Source organism: Ascaphus truei, chromosome 2 (assembly GCF_040206685.1).
Source record: "Ascaphus truei isolate aAscTru1 chromosome 2, aAscTru1.hap1, whole genome shotgun sequence".
NCBI lineage: Eukaryota > Metazoa > Chordata > Amphibia > Anura > Ascaphidae > Ascaphus > Ascaphus truei.
In genome coordinates, this window is record NC_134484.1 from 183,718,975 (window position 1) to 183,735,508 (window position 16,534).

The window sequence follows — 16,534 nt, forward strand, 5'->3', positions numbered from 1 at the left end:
TCCAATGACGTAATCACCAGCTTGAGGTGTGAAGACTCTGATTGTGTATCTCTGGGAAAGGAACTTGTTTGGGGAGCTACTTTCTTTGCAAAAGGAGCAAACCAGCTTGTGTCTAGCCCTTATCTGCCTAAGCGTGAGGAGTTCCAAGCCCCGATGACAGAGACGGCTCCAGATCCAGTTCCAAAACCGGAACCCCAGATGATGGAACCATTCCTGACGGAATCAACGAAGGGTAAGGTGACTGCCCAGGGAGAAGGGGGATCGCTACCACTGGTACCGCCGGAGCAGGACCGCTTCAGGCCGATGGCCACCAGTGAATGCGAAGCGCCCCGACGCTGTTCCCCTGCGGAGATGTCCCTACCCCCATCCTGTACTACTGAAGACAGTAGTCAACCAGCTGTGGTGATGCGCCAGCCGGCGGACCACACAAGTGAAGCTGAAGATAAAGAGACATTTATCCCATCGGCTGCGGACCCTGATGTAGGCCCGTGTGCCCTACAACGGCCAGTCCGGCCTACCACAGAGGAACACATCGCAAGCCAGCGGAGTGGTGAGGAACCTCCTAAACCCCCACAGGCGCCGGTGGTGGCAATGGCGGAGAAAGGCCTAGCCCAGGCCCGGACGGAGCAGAGAGCAGAACCATCACTTCCAGCGGCGGAGGTCGTTCTGGAGGAAGAGGTTCCGGTTGGGAACCCAACGCAAGATGGCGGCGAGTCCAGCGAGATGGCCGTGTCCTCTCGGCCAAGCAGCTGTACCCGGTTGCCTGGGTCCGAGAAGAGCCAGCAGGCCCTGCGGAAGCCTGGGAGTAAGGAGGCGAGTGAACCGGAGTGCCAGTCCGATGGTACTGGGCAAGGTAGCGAGAAGTTGCGGGTCGTAGCCCTGCGTATGCCGGCGGTGTTTCCCTATGCCCAACCCCAGGCCATAGTTAAAACCCCTGCCCCTTTCACTTTTTCCTATGGGTCCCCGTCTAGCCAAGGGTTGTCTGGGGAGTCCCGAGCCACTTCTGAAGAATGGACTGGGGGAAATCTGGACTGGGGTGACTGTTTTACCTCTGATGAGGGATTGGGGAGGAAAATGGCTATGCAAAGGATGTTATACAGCCCTCAATATGACAATCGTGCTGTTGGGGTGGGATGTGATCCTAAGAGCCTTGGGTCAAATTTTGGGTCTCCAGGAACATTGGGAGTTTCATCTGGGGATTTGGGTAATGTTGCTCATATGGTGCCTATTGCCCGGAGAGCCCCCTATGTGCCCCCACTGTCAGGAAGAGTTATTAGGGATCGCCAAAATTGGGATCCTGGCGGGTTAGACGAGAAGTGGTGTAGTCAAGAGGGGATAGTCTACATCTCCAGGAGATGCCTGAGGGAGGTGTATGGGCATGATCCTCTCAGTCCACTAGCATCCAAGCCAGAGTTATGGGCTGATTGTGGGTGTCCAGTATGTCACCTAGAGTGTTACAGCGTTGCTGCTCTAAACCCAGTGGACCATGCTGTGCGCAAGCCACCTTGAGAGGGTATGGTAGTACCTGAATGAATACTCCAGCATGGGGTAATCCTAGTTCTTACACATCTACGTTAGGATGTATATGTTATTGTGTTATGAAAAGATATGTACTGTAATGTGTTGTTATGTTTTGCAGTGCTACCTGAAGGAAGGTTCCGCAAATTTAGATCCCAGCCGGGTCGTTGGGGTTCCACCAGGGGGAGAATGTAGCCAAGTGTAAGATTGGTGTACATATCTCTTTCTCATGCTGGCAGTAAACCTGGTAAGTATGCAGGATTGCCAGCAACAATCAATGGAGGTTTGCCCTCAAACCCTGGTGAGGTGTCATATGTCCCCAAAGGAAGTGACAACATGCATTGTGCCCACACTTAGTGGTACAGAGCAGGTTTGTTCTCTGGGGGGGTGATATAAGACACAGCACTGCCTAAAGTTAGAAGTCAGTTTCCTGTTGTTGTGCTGCTCTGTTCACTGAGAGGCACGTGAAGGTCTGCAACAATGTTGCAGTGTCTCCTGCTAGCTGTGAGTCAGTGAGCATACGGAGCAGAGTGAACAGAGTTAGAGGAGCTGACAGACAGAGCAACTCAAGAGAGGAGTTGAGAGAGACAAAGCAGCTCAGGAAAGGAGATTACAGCAGCCAGAGAAGCTGGGGAATCTCTTTGAGAGTAAAGGTGGAAAGCAGCTCTATTAGGGAAAAGGGACCTTCCTAATGAAGTGCTGCAAAGAGATGAGCGGCTGAGCTGTTATCTGTGAGGGGCAGCTGGCCCATACCATGCAAATAAAGATGCCCTGTTCAAAGAAACCCCCACTGTGTGAGTGTGAGATTACTCAACAGTGGCTGTCACCACTGAGAAGGAGTTCCTCACCAGGACCATCTCCCTGCGGAAGCACAGATCCTGATGAGGTGGAGGCGCTGCACATGAAGTAAGTTGGACTCGCACCCACTACCTCAGCTACCTGTCCTGATGACATCCCCTAATACCATCAAGCGGGAGACTCAGGAGTCCTGTTACTTGCAGGTGCACCACCACACACGACCTTGTAATGGGGACCGGTTAGACCACACGGGCCAATGTGAGATTGGGTGGGTCAGACAAGGGGGGTCCAGCCGTTACACTAATATTCACTAATACTTATCAATAGTATTAATATAATACAGCTCTTTCTCTATCCAAGAGCGTCAAAACACCACTTAATTCATCATTTGAACTACATGATTACCAGAAGACAAACTCAACTAGGCAAACTACTGGACTAGGCTGGAATAGGAACTGTAACTGTGCTGGCTCTGCGCAGCCCTTTTATTTAGATTATAACTCCCTTCCTGGAGGGTTCCAGACAATACCAGCAACCCCTAACTCTTTCTGGGGGCCCCAGAGTTACCAAAACTACCACCTAGCATCTACCCTAAGAAAAGGATGTAACACTAAAATCCAAAAGACCCCTAGAGCTAGCAACCTACTCTAGCCATTATAAGGGACCTCAAACTCCACTACAATACATTAAAAAAATTAATACCATGGGTTGTATTCTTTATGCTGGCACACTGATTTTCCAATTATCATATTTCCTTCTCATTTTCATATATTATTTTATTTTGTGGGACCAGATAAATCCAGATTCATGCATAGACTTACTGACGGTTGTTAAGAGAAGATTATGAAGAAGTATCACTGTTAAAAACAAATACTGCAGTTATCTCGCTTTCACTGGATTATAGAATTAAAGATACACAAATGATGGACATGAAAGCACAGATGAAATATATGGCATTTAATGCAACATAGGAATTGTGCACAACATTCATATATGTTATTATGTGTTTGATTTTAAATATGCTTTTAATTTGAATTATGGTGCACAATTTTCTATGTTAATGGCCTTTGGGTTTTGCTTGAACTCAAACATCAATACCTCATTAATGGAATGGTATGGGTTATTACATGCCTTTGGAGTTATTCATTATGTGTTACTTAATCTTGGTACATATTATTACATCCTAACACTGTGGCAATGCCCTGGATTTGAGGAGATCTGCTGTGGACAAAGGACAGAGGTTTAGTATTGGAAGGACCCTATCTCCATCAGATTATTTATTTATTTATTTATAAAATATTTTACCAGGAAGTAATACATTGAGAGTTACCTCTCGTTTTCAAGTATGTCCTGGGCACAGAGTTAAGACAAATAATACATGGTTACAAATACAGTTACATAAATTAACTGAGTATACGTTATATACAAGACATTGCATGCACAGTTAAAGAAAATATATGTTATGGGCGTATGTAACAGTTACAGACCAGATTAAAATGTGAGACAGCCTTAGATTTGAAAGAACTTAAACTGGTGGTGGAAATCATTAGAGCTGTTGAGCTATTTTTCTGGATTGAAAGATATGGGTTGGTTCTTTAGACCCAAGACATTTTAAGGCATTATAAATCACACTAAATTGTTTCCTTGTTGTTATTCTTCCCCTTTGTTTTAATAATTGAATTTGCAATGACAAGCACAATTCTTTCTTGACCTACTGTACACTGTTAAACAAATACAGCAACACCATCTGTTACCTGTTTCTATTCCTCCATTTCACCTCAGAATGTTGCTGACTGTTTCAAGACAAAAGTGGATTCCATTTGGCAAGACATCCCCTCTGTATCCTCCTCACATTCTACACCTCCTGTTCCTAACTCTCTTTCTGCCTTCCATGACTTTTTCATATGTCACACAGGAGGACATGTTGCTACAGATCTCCACTTCTCCCTCTACAACTTGCCCCCTTGACCCCATTCCCTCCCATCTCCTCAAACTTCTTGCGGCTATTCTAATCCCTACGCTAACACATATTTTCAAATCCTCCCTCCAATCTGATACCTTTCCCACCTCCTTCAAGCATGCAGGAGTTATAATTTTACTCAAAATAAAAAGTCTGACCCTACCTGTCTTTCTATTATCACCCTGTCTCCCTCCTACCTTTTGCCTCTAACTTTTTGAACGCCTTGTATTTGCTCATCGACTCCATTTTCTCACCATCTATTCTCTCCTAGACCCGCTACAATCTGGCTTCCGCACTGTTCACTCAACCAAAGCAGCCTTCACTAGAATAACTAATGACCTCCATGTAGCCAAAGAACCAGGTCATTACACTCTGTTCATATTACTCGAACTCTCTGCGGCTTTTGATACTGTGCCCTGGGCACCTAACCACCCGGTGTCCACAGAACCAAGCCCACCCAAGATGCGTGGAGTAACGCTACCCACAGTGTGTGTGTGGCCGTTGGTGCACTTGTAGATACTTCCCTGGACACTCCTGTACCCAGGTACTGCTGAACAACAAAGGATCCATCTGAACCCATGACAAAGGTCTCCATGAAGTCGCTGATCCTGGTACGTCCAGTCCACGTCTGAGGTATCTCCCGTTGCAGTGTGTCCTTGTAAAAGTCTCTGAGCTGGTGTCTGGGATCTGGTCCCAGACTGCAGGTCGCGCACACCGCGTGGCGTCTGTCACCGGTGCACTAACTGTGGTGGGCTAAGGTGAAGTGTTCCTATCTGGGAGCCTTCCCTTCAGCAGCCACAAACTGGAAGGGACTCAGGGCCTCAGGGACTCAGGGCCCAGCTGGGGCCTAAGGGGCAAACCTTGGTCCAGTCCAGGGAAGCATTGCTCCCTGGATACTAACTACTTCGTTGCTATCCCTCTGTCGACTGACTCGCGGTGCCAAGCGTGCCAATTGTATCTTTTACTACCTTGGAGCCCAATTGGCTGTCGGGCCCCACGTGGTGAGCAGCCCCTAGGGCTGCTGGACTCGTAATCCCATGCGGAGCCTGCCTCTAATCGCCGCCAAAACTATCACTCACTGCGCATGCGCAAAGCTCCATCGCGCATGCGCGAACATACAAGATGGCCGCCACCACTGGAGCAGCTCCCCGGTCGCACAGGCTCTGATGCTTAGCCGCCAGTTCCCCCAGCACCTAAGGTAGGGGAAAGGGGGGGGGGGCTCGGCTACACATATCAACCCTAATTTCTCGCTGTACACCTGCCCGACTCTTGCGTTCTGCTCAAGGATATCTTTTGTGTACCCCTTTTGTATCTAAAGCCCTCTCCCGCCTAAAACCTTTATCACTCACTGCCTCTGGAATGCCCTTCCCCTCATTATCCCACTTGCACCCTCTCTCTCCAACTTTAGGACCTTTCTAAAAACGCACCTCTTTAACGAAGCATATAGGTAGCTCCGTGGCTGATCCTTTACACCTCATATATATCGACCATGGCCCCCTTGCAGACGCACTTACCAGAACACCCTCATACTGTCTCTGTACGTTCTTCCTACTTACCACTTAGATTGTAAGCTCTTCGGGGCAGGGACTCCTTTTCCTAATGTTACTTTTATGTATGAAGCACTTATTCCCACTGTGTGTTATATTATTATGTCGTGTATTACTGCTGTGAAGCGCTATGTACCTGGATGGCGCTTTATAAAGATATATATATATACATTCACATCTACAACTTGCACCAACTATGTTACTGCACGTTGCCTTTCCAAGTACAATGACGTCTGTATTGAATAAAAATATTGTTCAGACTGCTAATTAAACAAAAAACCCACAGTCCAAATTTATTTTGGAGGAAAAGTGGGGGGGGGAACAAAGCTGATTAAATATACGTGGTAAATACTAGTGTGTGGGGGATGTTTATTGCTAGTTGCCGAAGTTCCACGGCTGTTAGAATGGGATTAATGAGAGCGTTTCAGTTGGTGGTTTTGCAGTTTAGGAGGTTATTCTACATTTAATCAACAGAAAATAACACGCAGCCCTTACCCAGCAGGCTCGTTCTTTGTGTCTGCCTTTCATGTATGTGCGCGCCTGAGAAGGGATGTACGGTTAGATTTCAGAGCATTTCTAATTGATTTCTAACACATGAAATAGTGCAGTGCGGAGCGCCAGCAGATGGGGGACATTAACGATTAGTAAAGGGGATTCTGTTCGCTATGATTGATTATTGTTAGAAGTAAACTGTCATTATGAGAGTATCTCTCAAGGATTTTATGGAGGACAAATTAAGGACACAGATATTTAAATCGCCTAACCATGCTTTCTGTAACCCCTTCATTGCTGCGGGGCTTGGACAAACATTGCGTTGTGGTGTCAACCATACAGGAATCAATATGACAATGCAGTAACGTTACACTCAAGTTCTCATCACAAATTTCAAGTACCTTTGGGTGTTGGTCAATCATATATCACAATTTGTATGATTTTGCCATAATAGTTTAATTAATGATATCCATGGCCAATAGTCACTATAATTTTAGTTTTGTTATTACTACTAAATTCGTCATAAGGAAACTTGTATAATTTGCTCAGCGTCTTATTGAAGCTACAGTTGCTCTATATATGAGAGTTTACAGCATCAGAGGAGCCCCGTTGTTTGCATCTGTCTTTCCTATTGTCCACAGAACTTCTCTTTGAAGATAACCATTTATTTCCCGTTGGTGCAGAAAATCGCTCACTGGCATTTTCTCATTTTCAACTAGTCCCCGAATATTCCGATTGCCACATTTATGTACCAGTTCTTCTGCATGCCTGTGGCAACTCGAAAGTCTTTTCACACTTCCAGTCAGAAGTTGCTGTGTGTTCATGAAATGTATGCATTTTCTCTCCCATGTGTCATGTTCAGTCAGTATTGCTAGCATTTTCTCTCCTGAGCTGCAGTCGGGTGATCCTGTTATGCATATTCAGCATGCATATGTTTGTTAGTTCCAGCTCAGAACTGTGTCCAGCTTCTTTGTTCTGATAGATCTTTCCTTAACGGGGCAAGAACACAGCTAAATGAGTTTAATGCATGGCTTGATTGGCCTATTTTCTTAAAACACTTAAAGGTGAAATCCATGTAGGCGGCCAGAATACAACCTTTTGTAAAGATTTGAACAGTCTCATTGTCTTCACCTACACAAATCTAACCATGATAATAGAAAATGCCTGGTTGCTTTCAGTGTATTGGAACTGTATTACAAATTGCATTCTTTTTTTTAGAAACTCCTTAATGGGTAAGTGTTTCTCAATCAAATATTTTCTTAGCCCTTATCATTATCAGTGAGCAAATAAAGATAAGATGAGGGGGACGTTAGAGGGCTCTGGTTATATACACAGTGACAAGCAGACAAAAGGAAGCAGCCAGGGGAAATCAAATCCCTCTCAAATCTCCACTCACCATGTTTAGAAAGTAACTTAAAATATATATATAAAAATTATACTGTAGGTGTCAGATATGAGTATAAAAAGGCACCAGTAACCCAAATATAACCAATGAAACCTTTCACTAGCATTGATTCACTTTGGTCCTAAGAGTTACTCCTGCTTCTCATCCATGTGGGAGGGGGATAACTTTGCACTTGGTTTTGTGAGGCAGCAGTCTACAGTTTACTTATACGCTCAAGGCAACCCAGATAACGATGTGTCAAGATGCCCCAATTAAGTTTGTGAAAGTGCCCTCCATTTTTTGAGGACTTTGCAAAGCTATGAAATGTGCTAGTTAAGGCAATTTGTCAATTAACATTGCCAAAAAAAAGTATCCTTTCTTTCTGTGCAAAACTGATCCATTTTTGCAATTTTTCACTAATGGCCCCAAATAATTGCCAAAAATGTAAGCAAAAGTTGGAGTTAAAGGTACTTTTGATGTGAATGTAAATGTTTGTGTTTCGCTCATATCTACTCCCAACTAGATAGTCTGGTACTGAGGGATTTCTACATATGATGAACAGTGTTAGTTTTGCTATTTCACATGTTACAATTTTTTCAGTATATAAGCCCCTTCAATGCCTGGTGTCCTGCCTTTCTTGGCCATAAAGTCCTCCACTATAGATCACGTGACTGCTTTCCTGAGTGCTCAGGTGATTGCTTCCTTGCTCCGGTGTGATATCCGAAAGAGGAGGGTCCCCCCCCCTTCTGTTTAGTTTGAGGTCAGCACTCCAGATAGATGCCACCTAGAAAAACTCCACAACATATAGCGTACGTCTTAAGGGCCTCCAGGGTGCAACCCCTTATGACGTTTCAAGGACAATAAAGGGGTTATTTGTAAAGATCAATGAGCACTACTGTACAGATATTATATATATATATAAATATATATATATTGTGGCAGGACGGCCTCGCGGCGGGGTCAGTAAGACGCTAGACACGGTGGGAAACGTTAAACTATAGTGGTTTATTAGCCACAACCAAAATAAAGTACGGGTGGACTGTCCCTTTAAAAAAGTACTTCCTAGAAATTAAAGCCTATTCCCGTTAGGGAAGCTAACTCACTTCTTGAGCCCTTACTAACAGGACAGCCAGCTAATCTGGTTATGCCCAAAACATATGCAACACAAAGTATAACCAATAAGTGTAATAATAAAGTCTTATCTGTTGCAGCTCCAGTAGCAAACAGGAACACGGTTCCGGGGAGCAGGCTGTGTCCAGCCTCGCAGCAATGTTTATCTTTATCCTGGGTTGGGGTCCCAGCTGATCCCAGCAGCAAAGCTCCTCTCAGGACTGGGGGAGCAGAGCAGCAGCAGCTAGGGCTTCCTAGCCGGGAGAGTTCTCTCCACCCTCACGTGGAAAAACAAGCTCACCTTGTGTGAGCAACTTCCTGCTTTTTAAAACACTTGTTTCACTGATAGTTCAGCCCCTGTTTAATCAGTCCTCAGCTATGCTTTCTCTGTCTGAGGAGATTAACACTCGGTGAACTAGCTGCAGCATCTCTCCATTCACTGTCACAGCCTACTGAGTCAGTGACTCTGTCACAATATACAGTATACAAGTGAAAAGAACAATAAGCGCCACAAAGAACTATTGTCTAAGTAAGTATACAACACGCAAGCAATTGAATATGGGAATACATTAGGATTTAATAGGCTGCAATGCTTCGCGTGTCTACCAGATGGCATAAATTCATGAATTGTAATGCAGTATATATATATATATATATATATATATACTGTGCAGTATTGCAGCCAGCGGGAATAAAATGCTTCAATCCCTGCTTGGAAAATACCTCAATGCACTCGGGCAGAAAACAGTCACAAACCTCAATACACCCGGGTATACCCGAATTCGTGGGACTAGCCGAGCTCGAATAAAGTGTGTCGCCAGTGTATATACAAGAAATGACCAAGCTTATTAAGAATAGACATTATGCTCCAAGCAGCTCATAATGTACATTAAATGCAGCATGTATATAGTACATTATAGAAAACAGAACACATAGTGTGAAAATGCAACACTATATTAGTTTCTTGGATATCAATCAACAGTATCAATCTTTAAGAAAGGAACATAAATTTTTGCAAATATTGAGACCATATGGTACTAATGATTAGATGCATAGATCCAATATGTCTCTCGTTTTGAAATTTGGGTGATTTTATTACTTCCTCTCCAATTAAGTTTAACCTTCTTTATTCCCATAAATTTCAACCCCTTAGGGTCTTGGGCATGATGATCTTTAAAATGCTTTGATACACTATGTTGATTGAAACCTTTTTCAATATTCACAATATGTTCCACAATCCTCAATTTCAATTTCAACATGCATGTTGTCATCCCTACATATTGTTTATTGAAGGGACACTGCAACACATAGATTATATGATCGCAATTACAATCTATCAGATCTTCAATTTCAAAGACCTCTTTAGTGACTTCAGATTGCACTGACTTGTGACTCTTAGTAGAAGTTGGTTGTAGCCTACAGCCTTTACAGTAAGGCATTTAAAGAAGCCCTTGGTTATATCTTGTCGTCTTGAGGTATTTTTTCTCAGAAAACTAGGGGCTAATGTCTGTTTCAAGTTCGGTGTCTTTGTGAATATCACCTGGGTTTTTTTTGGGAGGATCTGTTGTAGAAAAGGATCTTTATGTAAAATGTCCCAATGTTTTTGTACTATTCTCTTTATCTGTGCTGCCGAGCTGTTAAACTGAGTAATGAAGGGTATAGATATTTTGCTTTCATCTCCCTGATTAGCAATGGTGTCTTTGTCCTTTTATTGTATTAAAGATGATCTGTCCATCTCTAAAACTTTGTAATATGCCTTCTTAACCGTTTCAGTTTTATATTTTCTCTCTGAATTTAGTCATCATATCTGGTGCTTGTTCTTTAAAACGGTATCTTGTGTGCAATTGCACTTTAGTCTTTGCAATAGCCCTAGTGGGATATTGTCTAGCCATCTATTAAGATGTCCACTAGAGGCTTGTAAAATGTTGTTACAATCAACCGGTTTTATAAACGTTTTAGTTTCCAATAAACCATTCTCTACATCAGTGTTTCTCAATTCCAGTCCTCAGGGAACCCCAATAGGTTAGGTCATAAGGATATCCCTGCTCCAGCACAGGTGGGTCAATCAGCCGTTCAGTCATTTTGACTGAGCCACTTGTGCATCACTGCTCCAGAACAGGTGGGTCAATCAGCGGCTCAGTCATTTTGACTGAGCCACCTGTGCTGGAGCAGGGATATCCTTAAGACCTGACCTGTTGGGGTTCTCTGAGGACTGGAGTTGGGAAACACTGCCCTACATATATGGATAGGTCTAGAAATTCTATCTCCCGTGTACTATGCTTACTAGTAAATGTTAGGTTGTATGGGTTGTTATATTAACTGGCAAGAAAAATCTCTAGATGATCTGTACTTCTCTGCCAAATTAAGAGGTTGTCATCTATGTACCTATGCCTTTGTACCAGGTTTGTACCGAACTCATGGCCTGAACATATATATTAGTCCTCCCGCATGCCCAAAAATAAGTTGGCGCAAACCTGGACCCATGACTCTCTGTGGATCTTGCTTCTTATCCACTTATTCTAGCATCAATGGTGGGATACAGATACTATCTGTATCATGTCTGTCGGTATACTGCTCTGTTCTCCCTTCTCACCGCTTCTGGGTCTCGTCACCCGTCATGTGATGCAACTACCTCTCGTCTCGTGTGATGTCTGCTGCGCTCCATCAATCCAGCTCTGCTGTAGACCCTGGACTCTCCCGAGGCTCTCTCCAATTCAGCAGCCTCCAATTTGCCTCGCGCACCAATGCTGATATCCTACTCCTTTTTAATTAAAATATCACCTCAATGCTGATGGCACAAATTTGCTTTTGAACCCCTGACTTTACACCTGCTGTACAGACCAAAGTTTCTGAATGTCTCTCCGCTATATCATCCTCGTTGGCCCTCCTCTGCCTTAAACTTCACATGTGAAAGACTGAGCTCCTCATACTTCCTCTCATGCCTGGCCATACTGCCCCCTTCTACATTACTGTTGGCAGCACAATCATACACCCAGTATCACAAACATGCTGCCTACGGGTCACATTTGACTCCTCCCTCACATTCTCCTCTCACGTTCACAATGTACCATAGCTAAAACCTGTAGTGCTTTCCTCTGTAACATTGCAAAGATCCCTCCCCTGGCTTCCCATTAAAGGAGCAATTGCTCGCCTTCTTCCCACTGGTCCCTGTAATACAGTCAGGGAAATTGCCACAGGTTCTTTTCTGGTGTAGCATTGTCACCCCTGACTACTATTCTACCCAATGACAGCCAGTAAACCCTGGTACTATCAGGTTGCCAGTAGTTGGTATGGGGATTTCCCCCTCACCTTTGGTACTGCACTTGAGTGACAGCAGGGGTGGTACATCCTTTTATAGCTGGGACAACGGGGTGCCCGCCTTCTGGCTGTACTTAAGGGCAGGACTTCCCTAAAGTTAGTGGCTGTTCCTTCCCCTCTGAGGAAGGCAGGTCACACAACTGGGAGCCTGAGATTGGGGCCTTCCCATGTGCTCTTCCCTCTGGGGGAGAGTGAGTGTGGACCATACCTCTGACTCTGCTAAGGAGGTGGGGAAGAGCTAGGATGCGTGCGGGTGCCCTTGGCCTGTAGTGATGGTCCAGGGACCATCTTCAGTGATAGCTGACCTGATAGACTGTATCCAGCAGAAGACTGCTGTGTAACTGTTACTGCAGTGTGTAGTAATAAACCTGTTCCTGTTTTGCAATATACCTCCTGCCTGGTGCGTGACCTTACTGGGGGGAGAGGTAATAAGTTCTACCGTGGAAGATCACCTTCAGTTTCTGGAGTCCACGGCAGATGGAGGCGCTGCACTGCTATGGAGATATGTGTCCTGTTTCTGTGTCCCCACTACCATCAGCGGAAGACTCAGCCCTCCTGTTGCCAGAAGGTGTATGCACCACACACCCTCTAATGGCCCCTATCTGCGATCGGTGGTGGAAACACTGTTTCAGTCTGTCAGTTCAGCTATCACTGAAGATGGTCCCTGGACCGTCACTACATGCCAAGGGCACCCGCAGCCATCCTAGCTCTTCCCCACCTCCCTAGCAGAGGGAAGAGCACATGGGAAGGTCCTAATCTCAGGCTCCCAATTGTGTGACCTGCCTTCTTCAGAGGGGAAGGTACAACTCTTACTTTAGGGCGGTCCTGCCCTTAAGTCAGGCGTGCACAACTCGTAAAGTGAGAAGGTCCGAACTGCTCCAAGGAAAAAAAAATTGGTCCGCACGGGTAAAATCATCATCATCTCTCCTCCAGCACCTCTCATCATCATCATCCTCATATCTCCCACAGCATCTCACATCATCATCCTCATATCTCCCCCAGAACCCCTCACTATCAACCTTTGCAATACTCCCCATCTATCTCTCATACCCCCATCTCTCCCCCTCACCCACACACATAATACTCCCCCTCCACATCAAACACACAATAACCCCCTGCACACCACACACATCCCACCCCCCTGCACCTCACATCCCTCTCCCCCCTGTACCTCACATCATTCTCCCCCCATGCACCTCCCACCCTGCACCTCACATCACTCTCCCCCCCTGCACCTCACATCACTCTCCCCCCATGCACCTCACATCATTCTCCCCCCATGCACCTCACATCACTCTCCCCCGTGCACCTCACCCAAACCTCACATCACCCCCCCTGCACCTCACCCAAACCTCACATCACCCCCCCTGCACCTCCAATCACCCCCCTGCACCTCCAATGACTCTCCCCTGCATCTCCAATAACTCTCCCCTGCACCTCCAATGACTTTCCCCGCACCTCCAATGACCCTCCCCTGCACCTCCAATGATGCCCCCTGCACCTCCAATGACCCCCTGCACTCCAATGATCCTCCCCCTGCACCTCCAATGACCCTCCCCTGCACCTCCAATGATCCCCCCTGCACTTCCAATGACCCCCCTTGCACCTCCAATGACCCCCCTTGCAACTCCAATAACCACCCCCTGCACCTCCAATGACCACCCCCTGCACCTCCAATGACCCTCCCCTGCACCTCCAATGACCCTCCCCTGCACCTCCAATGACACCCCCCCCCACCCCGCACCTCAAATCTCCCCCCCCTACCTCGGTCTGCTGCCGAGGAAGCGGCAGAGCAGGCAGGACTTCACGCAAGTGCTCTAGCAAGCAGCAGGCACGGAAGTGCCTCAATTCTAGAGCGCGCTGCTGCCCTGGCTCGTGGGGGAACCAGAGAGTGGGCTCGTGGGGGAGCGGACTCGGGAGGGAGGCGTAGTGGGGGAGTGGACTCGGGAGGGAGGCAGAGTGGGGGAGCAGATTTGGGAAGGAGGGGGAGAGCGGAAAGCCACAGCGGGCCGCACAGTGTGTGCAGGCGGACCGCATGCGGCCCATGTGCGGCCCGTGTGCCGCGTGTTCTGCAGGCCTTCCTTAAGTACAGCCAGGAGGCTACAACAGGATGTACCACCCTCTGCTGTCACTCAAGTGCAGTACCAAAGGTGAGAGGGGAAAACCCCATACCAACTACTGGCAACCTGATAATACCAGGGTGTACTGCCAGCCCATTGGGTAGAATAGTAGCCAGGGGTGGCCCTGCTACATATATATATATATATATATTTATACGTTACCGTTCCAAGGATTGGTAAACAAGAGACAGCACTCAATGTTGAAAATGAAAGTGTATTAGTGATAGCAAAAATACATCCAGAAACCCAACGTTTCGGTCCTACAGAATGGGACCTTTCTCAGTATCCCCCTGAGGAAGGTCCCATTCTGTAGGACCAAAACATTGGGTTTCTGGATGTATTTTTGCTATCACTAATACTATTTGATTTTCAACATTGAGTGCTGTCTCTTGTTTACCAATCCTTGGAACGGTAACGTATAACTACATTCTCTATATGGGACGTGCACCTTTGGCTTACCAGCACCTATTGGAGTGCCAACTGCCTTATCTGACTATATATATATATATATAAATAAAAAAACAAAACACAAAAAAGCGCAAGCTCTATAGCGCGTAACGTTGTACAATAAGGGTGAATTTATTAAAGGAAAGTGTCCCTAGGAGATACACTTACAAAAAGTTAAAATAACATAAACATTGGAGAGAATCTGTATGGGGCGTCATCTACAGGAGCGGGGGGGGGGGGGGGGTTCCGATCGTGATACTGTGCACCTGGTATAGCTGCTTCTGACTCCTGCCACAAGTCCTGCAGCGTTTCAGCGTCTCCAATGCTCAGAATGCTTCCTTGTGTGATGCAGTGTTGGAAGTACCGGCAGAGCAGCTGAAGAAAGTATTGGAGAACACAGGACCTCCTCAACACACGTCCGTCTAAGAAGACGTCACCTCGTCTCTACGCGTTTCGTCTCGGTAGAATAGTAGCCAGGGGTTGCCCTACTACTTATATATATATATATATATATATATATATATATATATACATACACACAGAAAAAAACCTGGCGCCAAAAGTTCAATGGATAATCCTGTACTCCTCAGGGGATCTGCACACTTGAAGCAGCAAGGCATAAGCTCGCAATGCAACATAGAGTCCTCTTGGTGCTGATGATGTCTTAGCAGAGATGTTATTCCTGCTGCGCCGTGACTCTCGTGCAGACCCTCCCTTCAGGGGTTACCAGGAACAGTGACAGTGACGGAGGCCCACTCGTGAGGCACACAGCTCTACTCCACGTGAGGCCGCTCTCCTCACTTCCTCCTCCGGTTCCACAAGCTGTCTCTGCGCGCCCGCAGTATCCCCTGAGGAAGTAGAGTAACGTCTACGAAACGCGTAGGGCAGATGACACAGTCACTTTGTGTTTGGTACTGGACTATTTTGGGACACTTGGTTCGGTTTGGAGCCTCATTGCAGCTGTTAGCTCTTGGCATACAGGACGCACGTACTGTCCCTTTAAGGGCACGGGCACACTCGCGCGCGGGCGCGCAGAGACAGCTTGTGGAACCGGAGGAGGAAGTGAGGAGAGCGGCCTCACGTGGTGTAGAGCTGTGTGCCCCACGAGTGGGCCTCCGTCACTGTCACTGTTCCTGGTAACCCCTGAAGGGAGGGTCTGCACGAGAGTCACGGCGCAGCAGGAATAACATCTCTGCTAAGATATCATCAGCACCAAGAGGACTCTATGTTGCATTGCGAGCTTATGCCTTGCTGCTTCAAGTGTGCTGATCCCCTGAGGAGTACAGGATTATCCATTGAACTTTTGGCGCCAGGTTTTTTTCTTTGTTTCCAAGTATTTTCTGTTAGTACTGACAGTATTACTAGGCAGCCATTATATTTTGTATTTTTAACTTGTCACATTGGTGTTTTAATCTTTAGCGCTTGTTCACATTTTTTCTTTTTCATATACACACACACACACACACACACACACACACACACACACACACACACACACACACACACACACACACACACACACACACACACACACACACACACACACACACACACACACATTTATATATATATAACCATGTTAAAAATGGTTATTGAGGCAAAAAGTGACACTGTGTGCTCATTTGCATGTCATTTCCCAGAATCCCTTGCTGCAGTGGAAGTGCTGTATGCTGGGTGATAATGGGGAAAGGCGGGGTTGCAGACCTGCCTAAGACATGCAGATGAGCATACAGCTATATTTGCATATTTGCTTTCCTGTGGAGGGTTTTTGTCACTTTTTTTACTCACCATAACTTAACTCAGTATTTTATATATATATATATATATATATATATATATA

General features: G+C 46.0%; 1 protein-coding gene across 1 annotated transcript; it reads left to right on the forward strand.

Moving 5' to 3' along the window:
* Positions 1-261: 261 nt before the first annotated feature.
* Positions 262-8,987, forward strand: LOC142488615 (uncharacterized). Its single transcript, XM_075589058.1, has 2 exons — positions 262-2,424; positions 8,911-8,987. Exon 1 carries the CDS (start codon positions 304-306, stop codon positions 1,507-1,509), a length of 1,206 nt encoding a protein of 401 aa, XP_075445173.1. The 5' UTR covers positions 262-303; the 3' UTR covers positions 1,510-2,424; positions 8,911-8,987.
* The last annotated feature ends 7,547 nt before the right edge of the window (positions 8,988-16,534 follow it).